Source organism: Budorcas taxicolor, chromosome 4, assembly GCF_023091745.1.
Source record: "Budorcas taxicolor isolate Tak-1 chromosome 4, Takin1.1, whole genome shotgun sequence".
Lineage (NCBI taxonomy): Eukaryota > Metazoa > Chordata > Mammalia > Artiodactyla > Bovidae > Budorcas > Budorcas taxicolor.
This window is the reverse complement of record NC_068913.1, coordinates 55,757,744-55,772,500: the sequence shown is the minus strand read 5'-3', so window position 1 is coordinate 55,772,500 and position 14,757 is coordinate 55,757,744. Positions and strand designations below refer to the sequence as shown.

The window sequence follows — 14,757 nt, the reverse complement described above, 5'->3', positions numbered from 1 at the left end:
ATGGTAATTTGTTATGTTAATTCATGGTGTTCTAGAAATTAACCATTAATTATTTCCTGATTGCATCAAATTGGTAATTGTGTTGTATATTTACATTTTTAAAATTTTATATGAATGTTGTTCCTCTTGGATGTAAAACCTCCACCTAGCTGTAAAACCTCCACAGTTTGGGGGATCCTCAAGGTCATGTTCTACTTTGCCTGCACACCATAGTCTACATAAAGTTTCATTACTTAGATTCCTGGATTAAATTTACATATTTCCTAAGCCAGATTGGTGTGTGTGTGTGTGTGTGTGTGTGTGTGTGTACTGTGTAAGAAATTACATGTTTGAACTGTATCACCTGATTTCTGTGGTCTTATATACATCCATTCTATACTAGTAGTGTGAGGCAACAAATCAAAACATATCTTTTTAGCTGAGTTTATCGAGATACACATTCTTTACATTTTAACTAATAAATCATCTTTTTTTTTTTCTTGCAGAAGCCCAACCTTAGTAAAAAACATACCTACCAGTTTAGGCTATGGAGCAGCTCTGAATGCCAGTTTGCAGGTAATATCATTAAATGTGGCTTTTCATTATCCTTGTATTTTAATTTTTTGGCATGACTTTGTATTTAGGTGGGATTGTGATTATTCTTAATAGTTGGTTTATCATCCAAGTAAGTTGTAGTACCTAGTACTATAGGAAGCACTGGTTCTAATTCAAGCTACTTTTGATGTGAAGAAGCAAGAAGGACACCCTGTGGCAAAATCTGGAACACTCGGTTTTTCTGCAAATGCTAGATTGATAGAAGCTTTTGCAAATGCATGTGGCTATGCATTAATATTTATCCAGGCTGTCATAAATGATTTCACATCATAGTGTTGGGGAACATGGTGCTTGTGGCAAAAACTTTAAAGTTTAATTATAATATATAATTTTTATGCAGAGGAGCCAAATGTCAGGACTTCTTTATTTTGAGTTAAGTTCTGGTCATTTTTAAAAAGCAGAGCAACTGCTTATACTATCTTGGGGTATTTTGCTTCATGTGAGGACATTCTTTCATTATATAGGAGGCTGAATGAGAAAGTTTGCTGGGAGAACTGCTGCTGCTAAGTCACACTTAATTTCCTTGGTGTTGCTGCCACAAGTTGCCAGTTAGGAACCTTTGTCTTTCCCATACATTTTATTGAAATGCCTCTGAAATACCTGTATCAGAATTGAAAACCATTAGAAGATAGACGTTTTAAAAATTATTTGAATGGGCATTTCCAAAGTTGTTTTACACCCTCTTCATTTCACTAGGCTGCCTTGGCAGAGAGCAGTTTACCACTGCTAAGTAACCCCGGGCTGATCAATAACGCCTCCAGTGGCCTGCTGCAGGCTGTCCATGAAGACCTCAATGGTTCCCTGGATCATATCGACAGCAATGGGAACAGCAGCCCAGGCTGCTCGCCTCAGCCGCACATGTAAGTGGGGCTAAAAGACTCCATAAGGGGAAGAACTTGTACGCCCATGCTTCTAAAATTTAGTGGTCTTCTGAAGTTTTGAATGGTGTGTAAGTAAAATATACAAATTTAAATGGAGTTAAACTTCACCAGGTTCATGATATTAAAAAGTGTATCAGAATTGCTTTTAAGACAGCTTTTAGAGTCTCTCCAATGTCCTGTAATGATTGTACTAGCAGTCCTCTACAAATTCTTAGTGTTACTAACATTCTCTTGGGTGTATAGAAGTGTCTAAGATAAGTCTTTATCTTATGGATCATTATCACAGTTTGGTTTGTATGGTGCAATAAGAATATTCATGATGGAATAAGTTGTCATAATTTTTACTGCTATTACAGGTCTCTAAACCATTTATGAACTGTAGTCAAGATATTGCCCGTTTTTATAAACCATAAAATGCAAAGTTTAACTGTTAGCCACAGTTTACATAGAAGCTAGTAAAGTGTAACTTTTTGCCTGTCTTATAAATCAGTGTAATTACATATTCAACTTTAATTACTGGTGCGTCTGTATTGGCAAGGTTTATATGTTATATTTTATGCAAGACTACGATTCCTATTAATATTTAGCAGCTAACTATATCATTAATTACTCTAAAATCTTTCCCCTACCATCTTTTTAATGGAGCTGAGAGAGTAGAAGTATTAAAAATTGATGTATTGTGGATTTCAGAAATGTGTATGACACTTGAAAAAATGCCTGGCCTTATTCAATAAGCCAAACATATCAGTTTCTTGTTTACTAAAAAGTATGGACCCTGTTAAAACTTAGAGTTCAGGAGGAAAAATTAGAAACTGAATCCTGAACAATTCATTTAGTTAGGATGTATTGTAACTTAATGTCCATACTTCTGAGAGTTAAACATCATGTACTTCTATTTTCAAGTTATTGAGGTAAGAATAGTACTTTCTCTCATTCTTATATTTTCTTCCCATATTTTCTCACTAAATATCTAGTCAGAGGCCTGAAAGAGAAATACAGTCTTTCTTGGGGCCTATTTCCATTTGACCTTTCACAGGATATTATTTTTGTTGACTTTTTAGACATCTCATTTTATTTGACATATTAATGTCTTTAAGATTGTATGCCTAATTGCTTTATAGCACTTTTACTCTATCACCTTTGTGAAAAACACACGGTGAACATTAATGTATTTTATCAGGTTCCAAACCATTACTTTTTCAAAATGGAAAAATTTGTCTTTTGGAAGTGTCTTTAGATGTATTAAATAATACAAAAGAAGTAATAAAACTCGAAGTAGAAAGAACATGAATATATGCTCTTGAGAGTAGCAGTACTCTAACAAGAGGAAAGTGTACAGTCTGACAGAAGTTTTTATATCCCTGCTTTATCCTCTCAGCCATGTAGTGGGTAGCTTGAGACCTTTCCTTTCAGCCATTCTCCTGAGTATGCTAATGCTCACTCTCTGTATAAAATGCTAAAACAATAAAACTTTAAAGAGCAAACAAGAGTTAGATCATGTTTTCCCTCTTTAAAAAATACCTATTTCAAACAAATGAAATGTATTTGTAATGAAAGTGTTTAAGCTATTGATCCTTGAGCTCCTATGTGATCTATAGGGGTTGTTGTGAATTATATGTAGAGAGTATATAGGGAGGTGGTCTTTAAAACCTGTGTCCAATGATAAGAATATTAACATTAAAAAATTGACTGACTCAATAAAATAGTTAATTAAACGCTGTATTTTAGAACCTGAAATAATAATTGGGCTAAATCACAACATTGATAGATTAGTAGTAGTTTTTGTTTGTCAATTGCTATTTTTCACTTTTCATTTTATTAAATTGCACTCTAATTATAAAATATCTCAGAAAAATAGTATGTATAAAACAGTATATAAAAATTGAGTATTTAATGTCCAATGCACTGCCACATTTATTGTACATTTTATGCTTATATGAATTAATGCATGTGAGAAATATTTATGTGTCTTTTCCATATAGAATAAAAGGAAAGCTTCCCTTGGCTTACTGGAAATAGATTCAGAAAAAACAAAAATTGAAGGAGGACTAAATTTTGTCTTTTCCTAAGTTGTATAAATAATAATCATATATTTAATTGTCTTGCAGAATATTGGTCAGCATTCTCTCTTTGAATCTGTTTCTGCTGCTGTCATTAAACATTTTGTATATTCGATGTCAAATATTATTGATGGAATGTCACTTCAGTATTCTATATCTTCATCTTTATAGAGTTTTAAGATGCTTGGAAATAAAGAATGTTAAGGCATTTAATGTACATCATAAGACAAAGAAAAAGTTTAATCTAATTCGCTCATCAAAATTTGGCTGCATGTAATTGAATGCACTTCAGAGTTCTTTTAAAATCAGACAGAAGTGAAAGGTTTTTTGTTTGTTTTTTACATTCAATAGCACAATCATATGTCCTGAAATGAATTCATGGTATGGTCCTTGTTATTGGTGAGTGGAAGGCGAGGGGTAAATTATGCTGATGCAATTGTTAGCAAGAGGCAGAAAGGCCTAGTATTTGAGCTCTGGTGATAGATTGTGGGGGTTCCAATGCCAGAGTTAGCACTTCATAGCTAAGATTTATTTCTTTCCTCAGCTTTCTCAGCTAAAAGTGAGGTAAGTCGTAATAATATGAACCTCACTGGATTCTTGAAAATGAAATGAGTGCCTGGAACATAATAAATTGTTCCTTGTGTCCCTCATAGTGCTGTGTTCAGAGTTACTGATTTATATTATTTCTTGTAATACTTCATTATTGCTATAAAGGAGATCATAAACAATATAAAAATATTTTGCAATTTAATACATTTTTTTGTAGGCCTTCCGTAACTGTGTGGTTACTTTCCTTGATAGTCCCTTTTCTTTTGCTTCCACCTCCTCTTATAATTCATGAAGTAAGCAGATCCCGTAAAAGTGAAAGAATGTAAGACAGGAGTTTATGGTAGGGAGCACCTTCCTCAGAGTCAGTGAGATAAGACATGTTTGAGCTAAGATGTAATCTGAGGTTGGAGGCAATGAACAATTCAAATAAAAGAATATCAGCCCAGAGCAAGAGCACACGATATCTGTCTGGAGAACAGTGAATACGTGGTTGACCGGAATTTGGAATATGAAAAGGGAAATAGAATTTGGAATATGTGAAAGGAGACGAGATCGTTGAGTGCTTTGAAGATCAAGCTATGATGCTTGTTTTAGTCAGTATGGAGCCTGTTAATGTTATGGACTTGAGTTTTACATAATCGGAGATGTGCTTTAGAATGAGTAATCTGAAAGTGTACTGAGTGAACCATGCCTGAATAAAACTAACGTGAGGCAGGACATTCTGAAGTTGGGAGAGATTCGAAGCAGAAGATGAGCCCTTGAAGGATTCAGTATGTGACTTAAATGCAAGACAGCCTGTGGAGGGCAAGGAATCCATGACAAGACGACTGATTGAATGCTGGGGACAAAGAGGAAAATTCATAAAATCATAGCAACTTTAATGGCTTCCCTGGTAGCTCAGCTGGTAAAGAATCTGCCTGCCATTCAGGGAACCCCAGTTCTATCCCTGAGTTGGGAAGCTCCACTGGAGAAGGGAACAGCTACCCACTCCAATATTCTGGCTTGAAGAAATCCATGGTACAGTCCAAGGGGTCACAAAGAGTCAGACACTATTTAGCGCCTTTCACTTTCACAGCAACTTTAAAAGCCCACCAAGAGAGGGCATGAGAGAACAGGCTCAAGGGGGAAAATGGTGATGAGCTCAGCTTACCAAAATGAATAAAAGAGGGGAAAGGGCCTTAGAAAAATTTAAGGTAAAATTAAACAGATAGCTGCAGCTTGAGAGAACTGAGGAATTGGATAGAGACCGTTTGGTTAATGTAAATCTAACAGCACCTGTAAGTTTTTTTGTTTGTTTTGTCCTGCTTCAACTCTAAAGATTTGTGTAGAAATGCTTGTTTAAAAATAAGACTGTTTATCACAAAATCATTTCTCACATTCTAGAGGCAGTGGTCAAACAGATAAAGACTGTTGTGTGTGTGTCATTTTAAAGTGTTGGAATTTAGCCTCTGAATATGTTCTCCATTTGAAGAAAAAGTCATACATTGAACCAGTCAGGACATATGTGAGAAGATCATGGACAATGTATAAAAGAATGGTTTAATGTTTATGTAAATATCAGTTTATCGTGCTTTAATTTTGCACGTTCATATTACAGAGAGCCAGTTGCTTGTCTTAATTAGTCTTGTGGGGTTTTTGCTTGGAAGGAATCATGGCATCTGTTTACATTTACCTTATCAAATCTAGGATGTGTATATTTGTAAATGTTTATCTTCCTAGGTACTATTTGAGAATGTCATCACATATTTTGATACAGAAATTATAACATTCAATAGTGTGCTGTCAAAGGATGCTTTAGCTCATCAGGATCTACCTATAGTATGAAATAATACCTAAAATACCTAAACTATTGATCATTAAAACATTTTTATTACGAAAATAATAAGTATCTTACTTACTGAATCCAAGAATGTAAATGTCCTTAGATTTAGGAAACACTGAAACAAACTGTTTCTTCACTTAGTCTTTATTCAACTCCAGAATAGTAAAACATAGAGATATTCTCGAGGTTGATAGAAAAGATGTTTTGAAGCTTTATAAGAGCAGAGTAGCTATGGTTTAGTGCTTCTCATAAATTACTTTTAGAGAAAAAGGGGCCAAATTATCATCCATATTCTTCATTTTGATGCTCCATGTTTAACACCTCCTGGCTCTATGGCTTTTACCCTTAGACTATCCTAAATGAAGGCTTTTGCCAAACAAGTGCATTTATTTTGCCTTAAGTCTTTGCCTTTCTTCTCTACTTTTTCTGCTTTTCATTGTCCTCTCTTTTCTAAATTCTACCTTTCCTTAAGGGTCTCATCCTAGTTTTCCAGGAGGCTTTCCCAAGTAATTTTGCAGTCAGGACCTACACTCATCTCCATATTTCTGAAGAACTTGTTATGTGTACCAGCATTTGTAACTAGCATAGTGTCTGTGTGTGTGTGTGTGTGTGTGTGTGGTTGTGCACATGCTCATGTGTTCTTGCACACATACGTGCTCATTTTGCAGTTATCTCTCACTTAATGGAAGATCCCTTAAGGACAGAGACTATGTTTTAGAGATATTATAGAATATGAAACCCCTAAGACATTATACCATACAAAGTAAGCACTCAATAACCATGTGATACTGATTGTAAAGAATCAAGTGGGAGGTGACAGTTAATTAAAAATGGTTTGATTTCAAGAAGTAATCCCTCCAAAGTATAATCCAGGATTCTCTCAAAACTCTGAAGAAAAATAGAGAAGAAATTTCAGAAGATGAGATAATTAAATAGAATATTAGTTAAGAGTTTTCTTTGAAATGTTGACAGTACATTTATGATTTTTTTAAATGTTATTTATTTAGTTAATATGTATCTTTAAACTGTCCAAAGTTAGGGGAATAGAAAAGGGCAGGTCTTCACTGCATTTGTAATTATCCTCCTAGCCCTTGTTAAATTTTATCTTGTGGAGGGTGAAATGAAAAAGAAAACAAAAATTATTGAGATTAATACAGTATTAATCAGATGAATGTTCAAGAGAATTTTAGCAGAAAGTAGGACAGGTTAAAGCCAGGTGGAATATTATAGATTTTACCTAATAATTTTTTGAAACTTGTTTTTTTCACTCTTTTCGATCAAGTAGAGTTCTAAAATTTATTTTCTACTGCTAATGTGAGAGTTCTAGAGCCATGGTCTAAGCAAATGTAAAAGACACTTCCAATAAGAATATGAGTATCTTTACAATTTATGATGTCTTCCCTTCTGCACTTCAGTGCCGAGATTCCCCGATTACCTGACTTTCCCGAGTTTTATAGAGCATTGGCTTCGCTGGTGGCTCAGATAGTAGAGAATCTGCCTGCAATGCAGGAGACCCACGTTTGATCCCTGAGTTGGGATGATCCCCTGGAGAAAGGAATAGCTACCCATTCCAGTATTATTGCCTGGAGAAATCCATGGATAGTGGAACCTGGTGGGCTACAGTCCATAGGGTCACAAAGTCAGACACAACTGAGGGAATAACACTTTCACTTTTTCCTATATAATATCAGTGTTTGCCTCTCATAAAAACTACATGAAGAGTTAAGATTGATGCTGTGTTCAGGCAGAAATAATTTGAACTTACTTTCTTCTCCCTTGTGTTAGACTTCAATGAATGAAAAGAGAAGAAAACATTTGGAGTAGACCTGGAAGGTGAACTCACACTGATAGAATCAATCCATTTCCTGTGTCCTTCCAAACCTGAAGCCAAGAGAAATTTAATGATGCACCCTCCATACTTAGTTCAAGTCAGTTGTTTCTCTTCTATTAAGCAATTGTTTCTCCTCACTCTCAATAAGTTGGCTCAGATTTGCCTTTTCTTTCTCTTGTAAAAATGTTAAATGAAGTTCCCGTTTTTATGTTTTCAAATTTTGTTTCTAGAGATCAAAACGAATGTACTTTCTGAGCTGGTTCTGTGTGGAGGGCTCTATGCATAAAGCCTTCCATTGTCATGCAGTTCCCCTTTCTGATTATTAGAGTCTCCTACTGTTGAGTTTTCAGATCATTTCTTATGTGTCACTCCTGAATCCTCTTAGCCTCCATGCCATTTCAAAGTTCTATCTGTTAATATTCTATATTAGTTGCAGGTGATTATTATTGTCTCCCTCTTATTAAAGCAAATATTTGAAGTTGCAAGTTAATGATCTTCAGTATAGATTTCTGTATAGAATGTTAACATGGCTCTTATAAGACTAGAAAATAATTGTATTGTGTTGTTCGAAGCCAGAACCTCACTCAGGGTAAGGGAATCAAAGGCCATGGCATTCACACAAAAGTATTTTAGTATTATTCCAGGACTTCAGTGGAGACCACATCAGTCATTTTATTAACATGTTAAATGCAGATTCTACATACCCCAGAACTTTCTATGCATTACATGTCCCAGTTAGTCATCTTTACAACATCCTCTGCTTCTTGAGCGGAGAAGGCGATGGCACCCCACTCCAGTACTCTTGCCTGGAAAATCCCATGGACGGAGGAGCCTAGTGGGCTGCAGTCCATGGGGTCGCGAAGAGTCGGACACGACTGAGCGACTTCACTTTCACTTGTCACTTTCATGCATTGGAGAAGGAAATGGCAACCCACTCCAGTCTTCTTGCCTGGAGAATCCCAGGGACGGGGGAGCCTGGTGGGCTGCCATCTATGGGGTCGCACAGAGTCGGACATGACTGAAGCGACTTAGCAGGTGCTTCTTGAGAACCTCAGTTCATTGCATAACTCCAATGATAAACTCCAGCCTCTCCTAGCAATAATACTTTGCAACCAAAGACAGCTAAAAGGGACACTGCTAGATGCCAATTATGTAGAACAGTGTTGAAAATCTAATACAAGCTGTGAATTGTCTTGAAACATAATGAAAAAGTTCAAGTATATAATATTACCTTTCTTCCTTCTATTATCTGTGGCTGCCTTAAAATTTAAATTACTATTTGTAGGCACATGTAGAATTTGCAGACCCTACACCTTTGGTTGGTGATATTTTGTATAAAATCCCTACAGATCTTAGATCTCTCTGTGGACAAAAGTGTTTGAAATTGGAGTGGCTCTGTATATCAGAGGAAAGCAATTGAAAGTGACTTGAACAAGTGAAATACTCATTGTTCTCATACCTGTTAAGTCTGTACTAGTTTTGCTGATATTTTGAATTATTAAGATGCATTAAGAACCTCTAAACATAAAAGCATTTTTTCCTTTACATATGTTTTCACAAATGTTTTAATTCATACTTTTTCAGTCATCTTTAATTTTCTTCCTAACATTTCTGGGCCTTATAATTTTCATTCTGTTTTAATTTTGTTTTTTATTTAATCTCTAAACTTTTTTTTTTTTTATTAACTTTGCTAGTTAGCTTTGAGACCTCTTTCCAAAGTGATTGTACAGAACTTATGACTATGCCAGCTCTTTATCATCTCTCTCTTTTTTTTTAAGTGTTACAAGTATGGCTCAGTAACTGCTGTTCTTTTTTACATTATTCTAGTCCCCATATGTGGCACTTACAACTCATTCTAGTTCCTCCTAATAAAAAGATCCTCCCATAGATACAGTGCCTTCAGCTAAAAAGTGCTGTATCCCCACCGTGCCAATTGTGGAAATTTGTGGGTTCCTATAGGGTTTTAAAAGATTTTTATAGAACTATACAGATGGTATCTGACATTTGTGGTATGAATCCCTACAATTTAGGGAAAGAGTGTCAAAAAATTTTTAGCTGACAGTATTGCAGCTTACTGCTTCTGCTTTATATCTAAAGAAGACACTTTGTTAGAAAGTACATCTTCGTTTGCACTAACACTGAGCCTTAGAAATTTCATTTTGCTAAGGGTCAAAAAGTAATTGACTGAATTGTTTAAAAATGACAATTATTATTCAGTATTAAACTTTTCCCTTGTAGCACCAGGGAAGAATGAAGGGTTTCATATACCCATATGGTATTTTAACTTCGGGAAGTGGATGTCTTTGGGTGACTATCGGTATTTTACGACTAAAGAATTTCTTATGTAAAATTGACTATCATTTCAAATATTACTTATTGTGAAGATAATTTACATAAGAAATTGTCTTAATATATGTTAAAATTATATGCATTTTAACTACTTTGGGAGAATTCTAAATTTACCTTTCAGGAAGTACAACATTGTATTTAAAAACTTTGACACCAATAAAACATAGTATAAACCTCTACCTCAGGGTTCCTAAATCCCATAAGCAGTTTCTATGAGTAGGTTAGAATTAAACAATTTATATAAGCAACTGATGACCAGATGATTTCACATAACTAGTAGAAGCTAACATTCTTCAATGTGCTTACCATAATCTTAATGTTTTTGGACTCAAAATGGTGTAACATCAGCAGAGCATGTAAAAGGCAGGAGCAGAAGTAATCCTTGGTCACATAATGTTATCTTACTCTTGATAAATCTGCATTTTAAACATTAAATCTCAGGTCCCTTTTATTAATTAGCAGGTCAGAGAAAGACGTAATTTACTAGATTTATAATAAAAGACAAATATTGTTTTAACTCCCTATTCCATTCTCATGCTAAGAACTAACAGAACATAGCTAAGCACAGTTGGGAGGAAACTAAACATTGAGTCAGTCCTACAGTTCAATTTTAGCAAAAGAATAGCTCCAGCAAAGCAACCAGTCTCAGAGATTAGATAGACCTAATGACACAAACCACATGTAATCCTAGTGAAGATATCTGTCAAGATATCCGAGAAACAGCTTTGCCGGGAGCGAGCAGTGGATGGGCAGCGCCCCGTCGGGGTAGCTTGGCCGAGGAGCCAACAGTCCAGGAAAAACGCACGAGCTCTGTGGCAGGGAGGACCGGCCAGAGCTGTAGTGCACAGCTGTAGGACTTTGAAGTCCTGATGTTCAAGGACACAGAACCCACTTTATCAAAGAGGAATTAGAGAGAAATAGGAGCATATACTTTGTGTACCATATACTCATCCTGACATTTCTGACTGAAACTTGGTCCAAGGAACAAGGCAAAAACCGTTTTTAGATAAATGTTCAAAGGACTTATGAAGCAGCATCAAAGCTGACTTAATGGTCAAATGTCAAGATATAATTTAAATTGTGTTTTTAAATTTCTCTGGCCAGCACATTAGAAATATAAAGGTCCTTTAGACCTATAGTTGAATGCTTATTTTTTTAATATACATTTATTTATTTTAATTGGAGGCTAATTACTTTACTTGAATGCTTATTGAAAGCTACCACTTATGAGACACAAAATGGAAAGATACCAATTGTATCTCAATGGGCAACTATTTTGATTCTGAGATTAGACGTGATATATTTGTTCTCCTCAATGATCAAAGTAACTACATTTGTATTTTCATTTTATTACAGCTGTTCTGATCACATCTATTACTCTTATAAATCACATAACATGGTAAATCTTAAAGAATTTAGTTGTGTTTTTTAATCATCACTACAGCAAAACTATCTGAACTCATTTGGGAGTGAGCCTCCAAATCATATAAAATCCAGTTTCTTTAAACAGTGTTGCATAAATTTTAACAAATTACAGTAAAATGTTGAAGGTAAGGGCAAGAAATCTTAGGGAAATTTCATATATTATATATATATATATATATATGTATATACACACACACCTTTGACAAAATTGGTTTCATTAACCTTAATCTGCCTTTTTATTATATTTCTTAGAACTTCTATTGACTTAAAATGGAACTTTGGAACTCTACTGGGTCAAATCTTTTGTGATGTAGAATAGAATTATAAACTGCACCCAAAGTCCTATGGCAATATAGCTTATAAGAGAAAATGTTATTACATTTATAAGAAAATAATATTCCTTTGCAATCAAACACTAAATGGCTATATAGAATATGGGAGTTATAAGATTTATTACATATATTAGTATTAACATTGTATTCTGACTTCAAGATGAAAAATTAAAATTTCTTAGCTGTTTATCCTTAGCCATAGTGAAAAGACATGAGAAATGTGGTAGGGCATTTTCTAATTATATTCTGAATAAAGAAAACTAAACAAGATATATATGGAACAGGAAATCATTTGTTAACTCCAATTTTCCTATCCTCTTTTAATGGTAATACATTTCTGAGAGGAGGAATATTTTCATTTTCATCCAGAAATAATGAGGATTTTTATCTGTTGAACCAGGATGCGGTGGTTTGGGTACTGTTCTAATGGCAACTATGTGCAAACATCCAAATAAAAGGAAAGTCAGTTATTTCAATATAAAAATGTTTAATGTTGTTTTAATTTACAAAAGAGAAAACAGTCATGAAAAATAATAAGATTGGAAAAATATTGAGTCATGGTAGTAGAGATCTGTTTTATAAGTTCTTGATTGATAAAAAAAGAGCTAATTTATCATTTCTAGTAATTTTTAATTATCCGATCTTCTTCACTTCTGTACATAAGAGAGTTAAATCTTTCTTTCATGTGTGCTTCAATTTAGAATTTAAAAGTCTAGATTTTAGTAGAAGAAATCAGGATTATTATATCAGAAGAATAAAACCATAAACCTAGATAACCATGATGGCGGTCACTCACTTAGAGCCAGAAACCCTAGACTGTAAAGTCAAGTGGGCCTTAGGAAACATTAGTAAGAACAAAGCTAGTTGAAGTGATGGAATTCCAGCTGAGATATTTCAGATCTTAAAAGATGATGCCGTTAAAGTGCTGCACTCAGTACGTCAGCAAATTTGGAAAACTCAGCAGTGGCCACAAGACTGGAAAAGTCAGTTTTCATTCCAGTCCCAAAGATAAGCAATGTCAAAGAATGTTCAAACTGCCATCCAATTGCACTCATTTAACATGCTAGTTAAGGTTATGCTGAAAAGCCTTCAAGCTAGGCTTTGGCAATTATGTGAACCAAGAACTTCCACATGTACAAACTGGATTTAGAAAAGGCAGAGGAACCAGAGATCAGATTTCCAACATTTGTTGAATCATAGAGAAATCAAGGGAACTCCAGAGTAAATCTAATTCTGCTTCATTGACTACGAGAAAGCCTTTGACTCTGTGGATCACAACAAACTGTGAAAAGTTCTTGAAGAGATGGGAATAGCAGACCACCTTGTCTGTCCCCTGAGAAATCTATATGTCAAGAAGCAACAGTTGGAACTGGACATACAATAACTGACTGGTTCAAAACTGAGAAAGGAGTATGAAAAGACTGTATACTGTCACCCTACTTATTTGACTTATATACAGAGTACATTGTGTGAAATGCCGGGCTGGATAAATCACAAGCTGGAATCAAGATTGCCGGGAGAAATATCAACAACCTCACATATGCAGATGATCCCACTCTAATGGCAGACAGCAATAAGGAACTAAAGAACCTCTTAATAAGGGGGAAGGAGAGTGAAAAAAATGGTTTGAAACTCAACATTCAGAAAACTAATATCATGGCATCTGGTTCCATCACTTCATGGGGTATAGAAGGGAAAAAGTGGAAGCAATGATAGATTTTATTTTCTTGGGCTCCAAAATTACTGCAGATAGTGATTGCAGCCATGAAAGTATAAAATGCTTGCTCCTTGGAAGGAAAGTTATGGCAAACCTAGACGGTGTATTAAAAAGCAGAGACATCACTTTGCTGTCAAAAGTCCCTACAGTCAAAGCTTTATTTTTCCACTAGTCATGTATAGAAATGAGACTTGGACCATAAAGAAGGCTGAGCACTGAAAAACTGTTTTTTTCTTATTGTGGTGCTGGAGAAGACTCTTGAGAGTCCCCTGAACTGCAGGGAGATCAAACCAGTCAATCCTAAAGGAAATCAACCCCGAATATTCATTGAAAGAACTGATGCTAAAGCTGAATTTCCAATACATTGGCCACTTGGTACAAAAGAAACGACTCACTGGAAAAGACCCTGATGGTGGGAAAGAGTGAAGGCGAAAGGAGAAGGAGCTGCAGAGAATGAGATGGTTAGATAGCGTCACCAACTCAAAGGACATGAATTTGAGTAAACTCTGGGAGATAGTAAAGGAAAGGGGAGCCTGGCGTGCTGGCAGTCCATGAGGTCACGAAGAGTCAGACACAACTTAACAACTGAACAACAAGTATTTTCTTTATGACTGTATAAATAATTTTATTTATTTAATTACTCATGTTAGCCTAAGATAAATTCTCATTTTAAAAAGTACTTCCAAAACATTTTCTTTAAAAAGAAAGCTTTTCCATTTAAAACTTTAGTTTCATTTATTAGCTTATTTCTGTGATATGTTAAACTAAAATACTTTCTAAATAAAACATTATTCTAAAAGTTGCAAACATTTAAGAAACATGAATTGTTTCTCATTTCAACCTGATTTTATTCAAATGGAGGTAACTAAACTTTCCATTTTTATAAATCTACCATTAAATTCCAAATATAATTAGATAATTTCCTTGTACATATACTAGAAGGAAAGTAAAATTGAATTTCCACAATCTCCATTTTTCATATGCTTTCTAAATGAGATCAATTATTTTACCAGTTTCCCTGTGAAACTTATTTTTTGGGGAAAAAATGACTTCCTAAAAATGTTTTATTTGGAGGCTTCCTTTGTGGCTCAGATGGTAAGGTAAAGCATCTGCCTACACTGCGGGAGACCCGGGTTCGATCCCTCAGTTGGGAAGATCCCCTGGAAAAGGAAATGGCAACCCACTCCAGTACCCTTG

At 35.0% G+C, this 14,757-nt stretch overlaps 1 protein-coding gene across 1 annotated transcript in view; it reads left to right on the top strand.

Annotated features, from left to right (window-relative positions):
- Positions 1 to 14,757, top strand: part of FOXP2 (forkhead box P2) — a 449,483-nt gene that overhangs the window by 414,350 nt on the left and 20,376 nt on the right. Inside the window, exons 17-18 of the mRNA XM_052638364.1 lie at positions 486 to 555; positions 1,291 to 1,454. Coding sequence (XP_052494324.1) covers positions 486 to 555; positions 1,291 to 1,454 — 234 coding nt within the window. The remainder of the gene's footprint in view (positions 1 to 485; positions 556 to 1,290; positions 1,455 to 14,757) is intronic.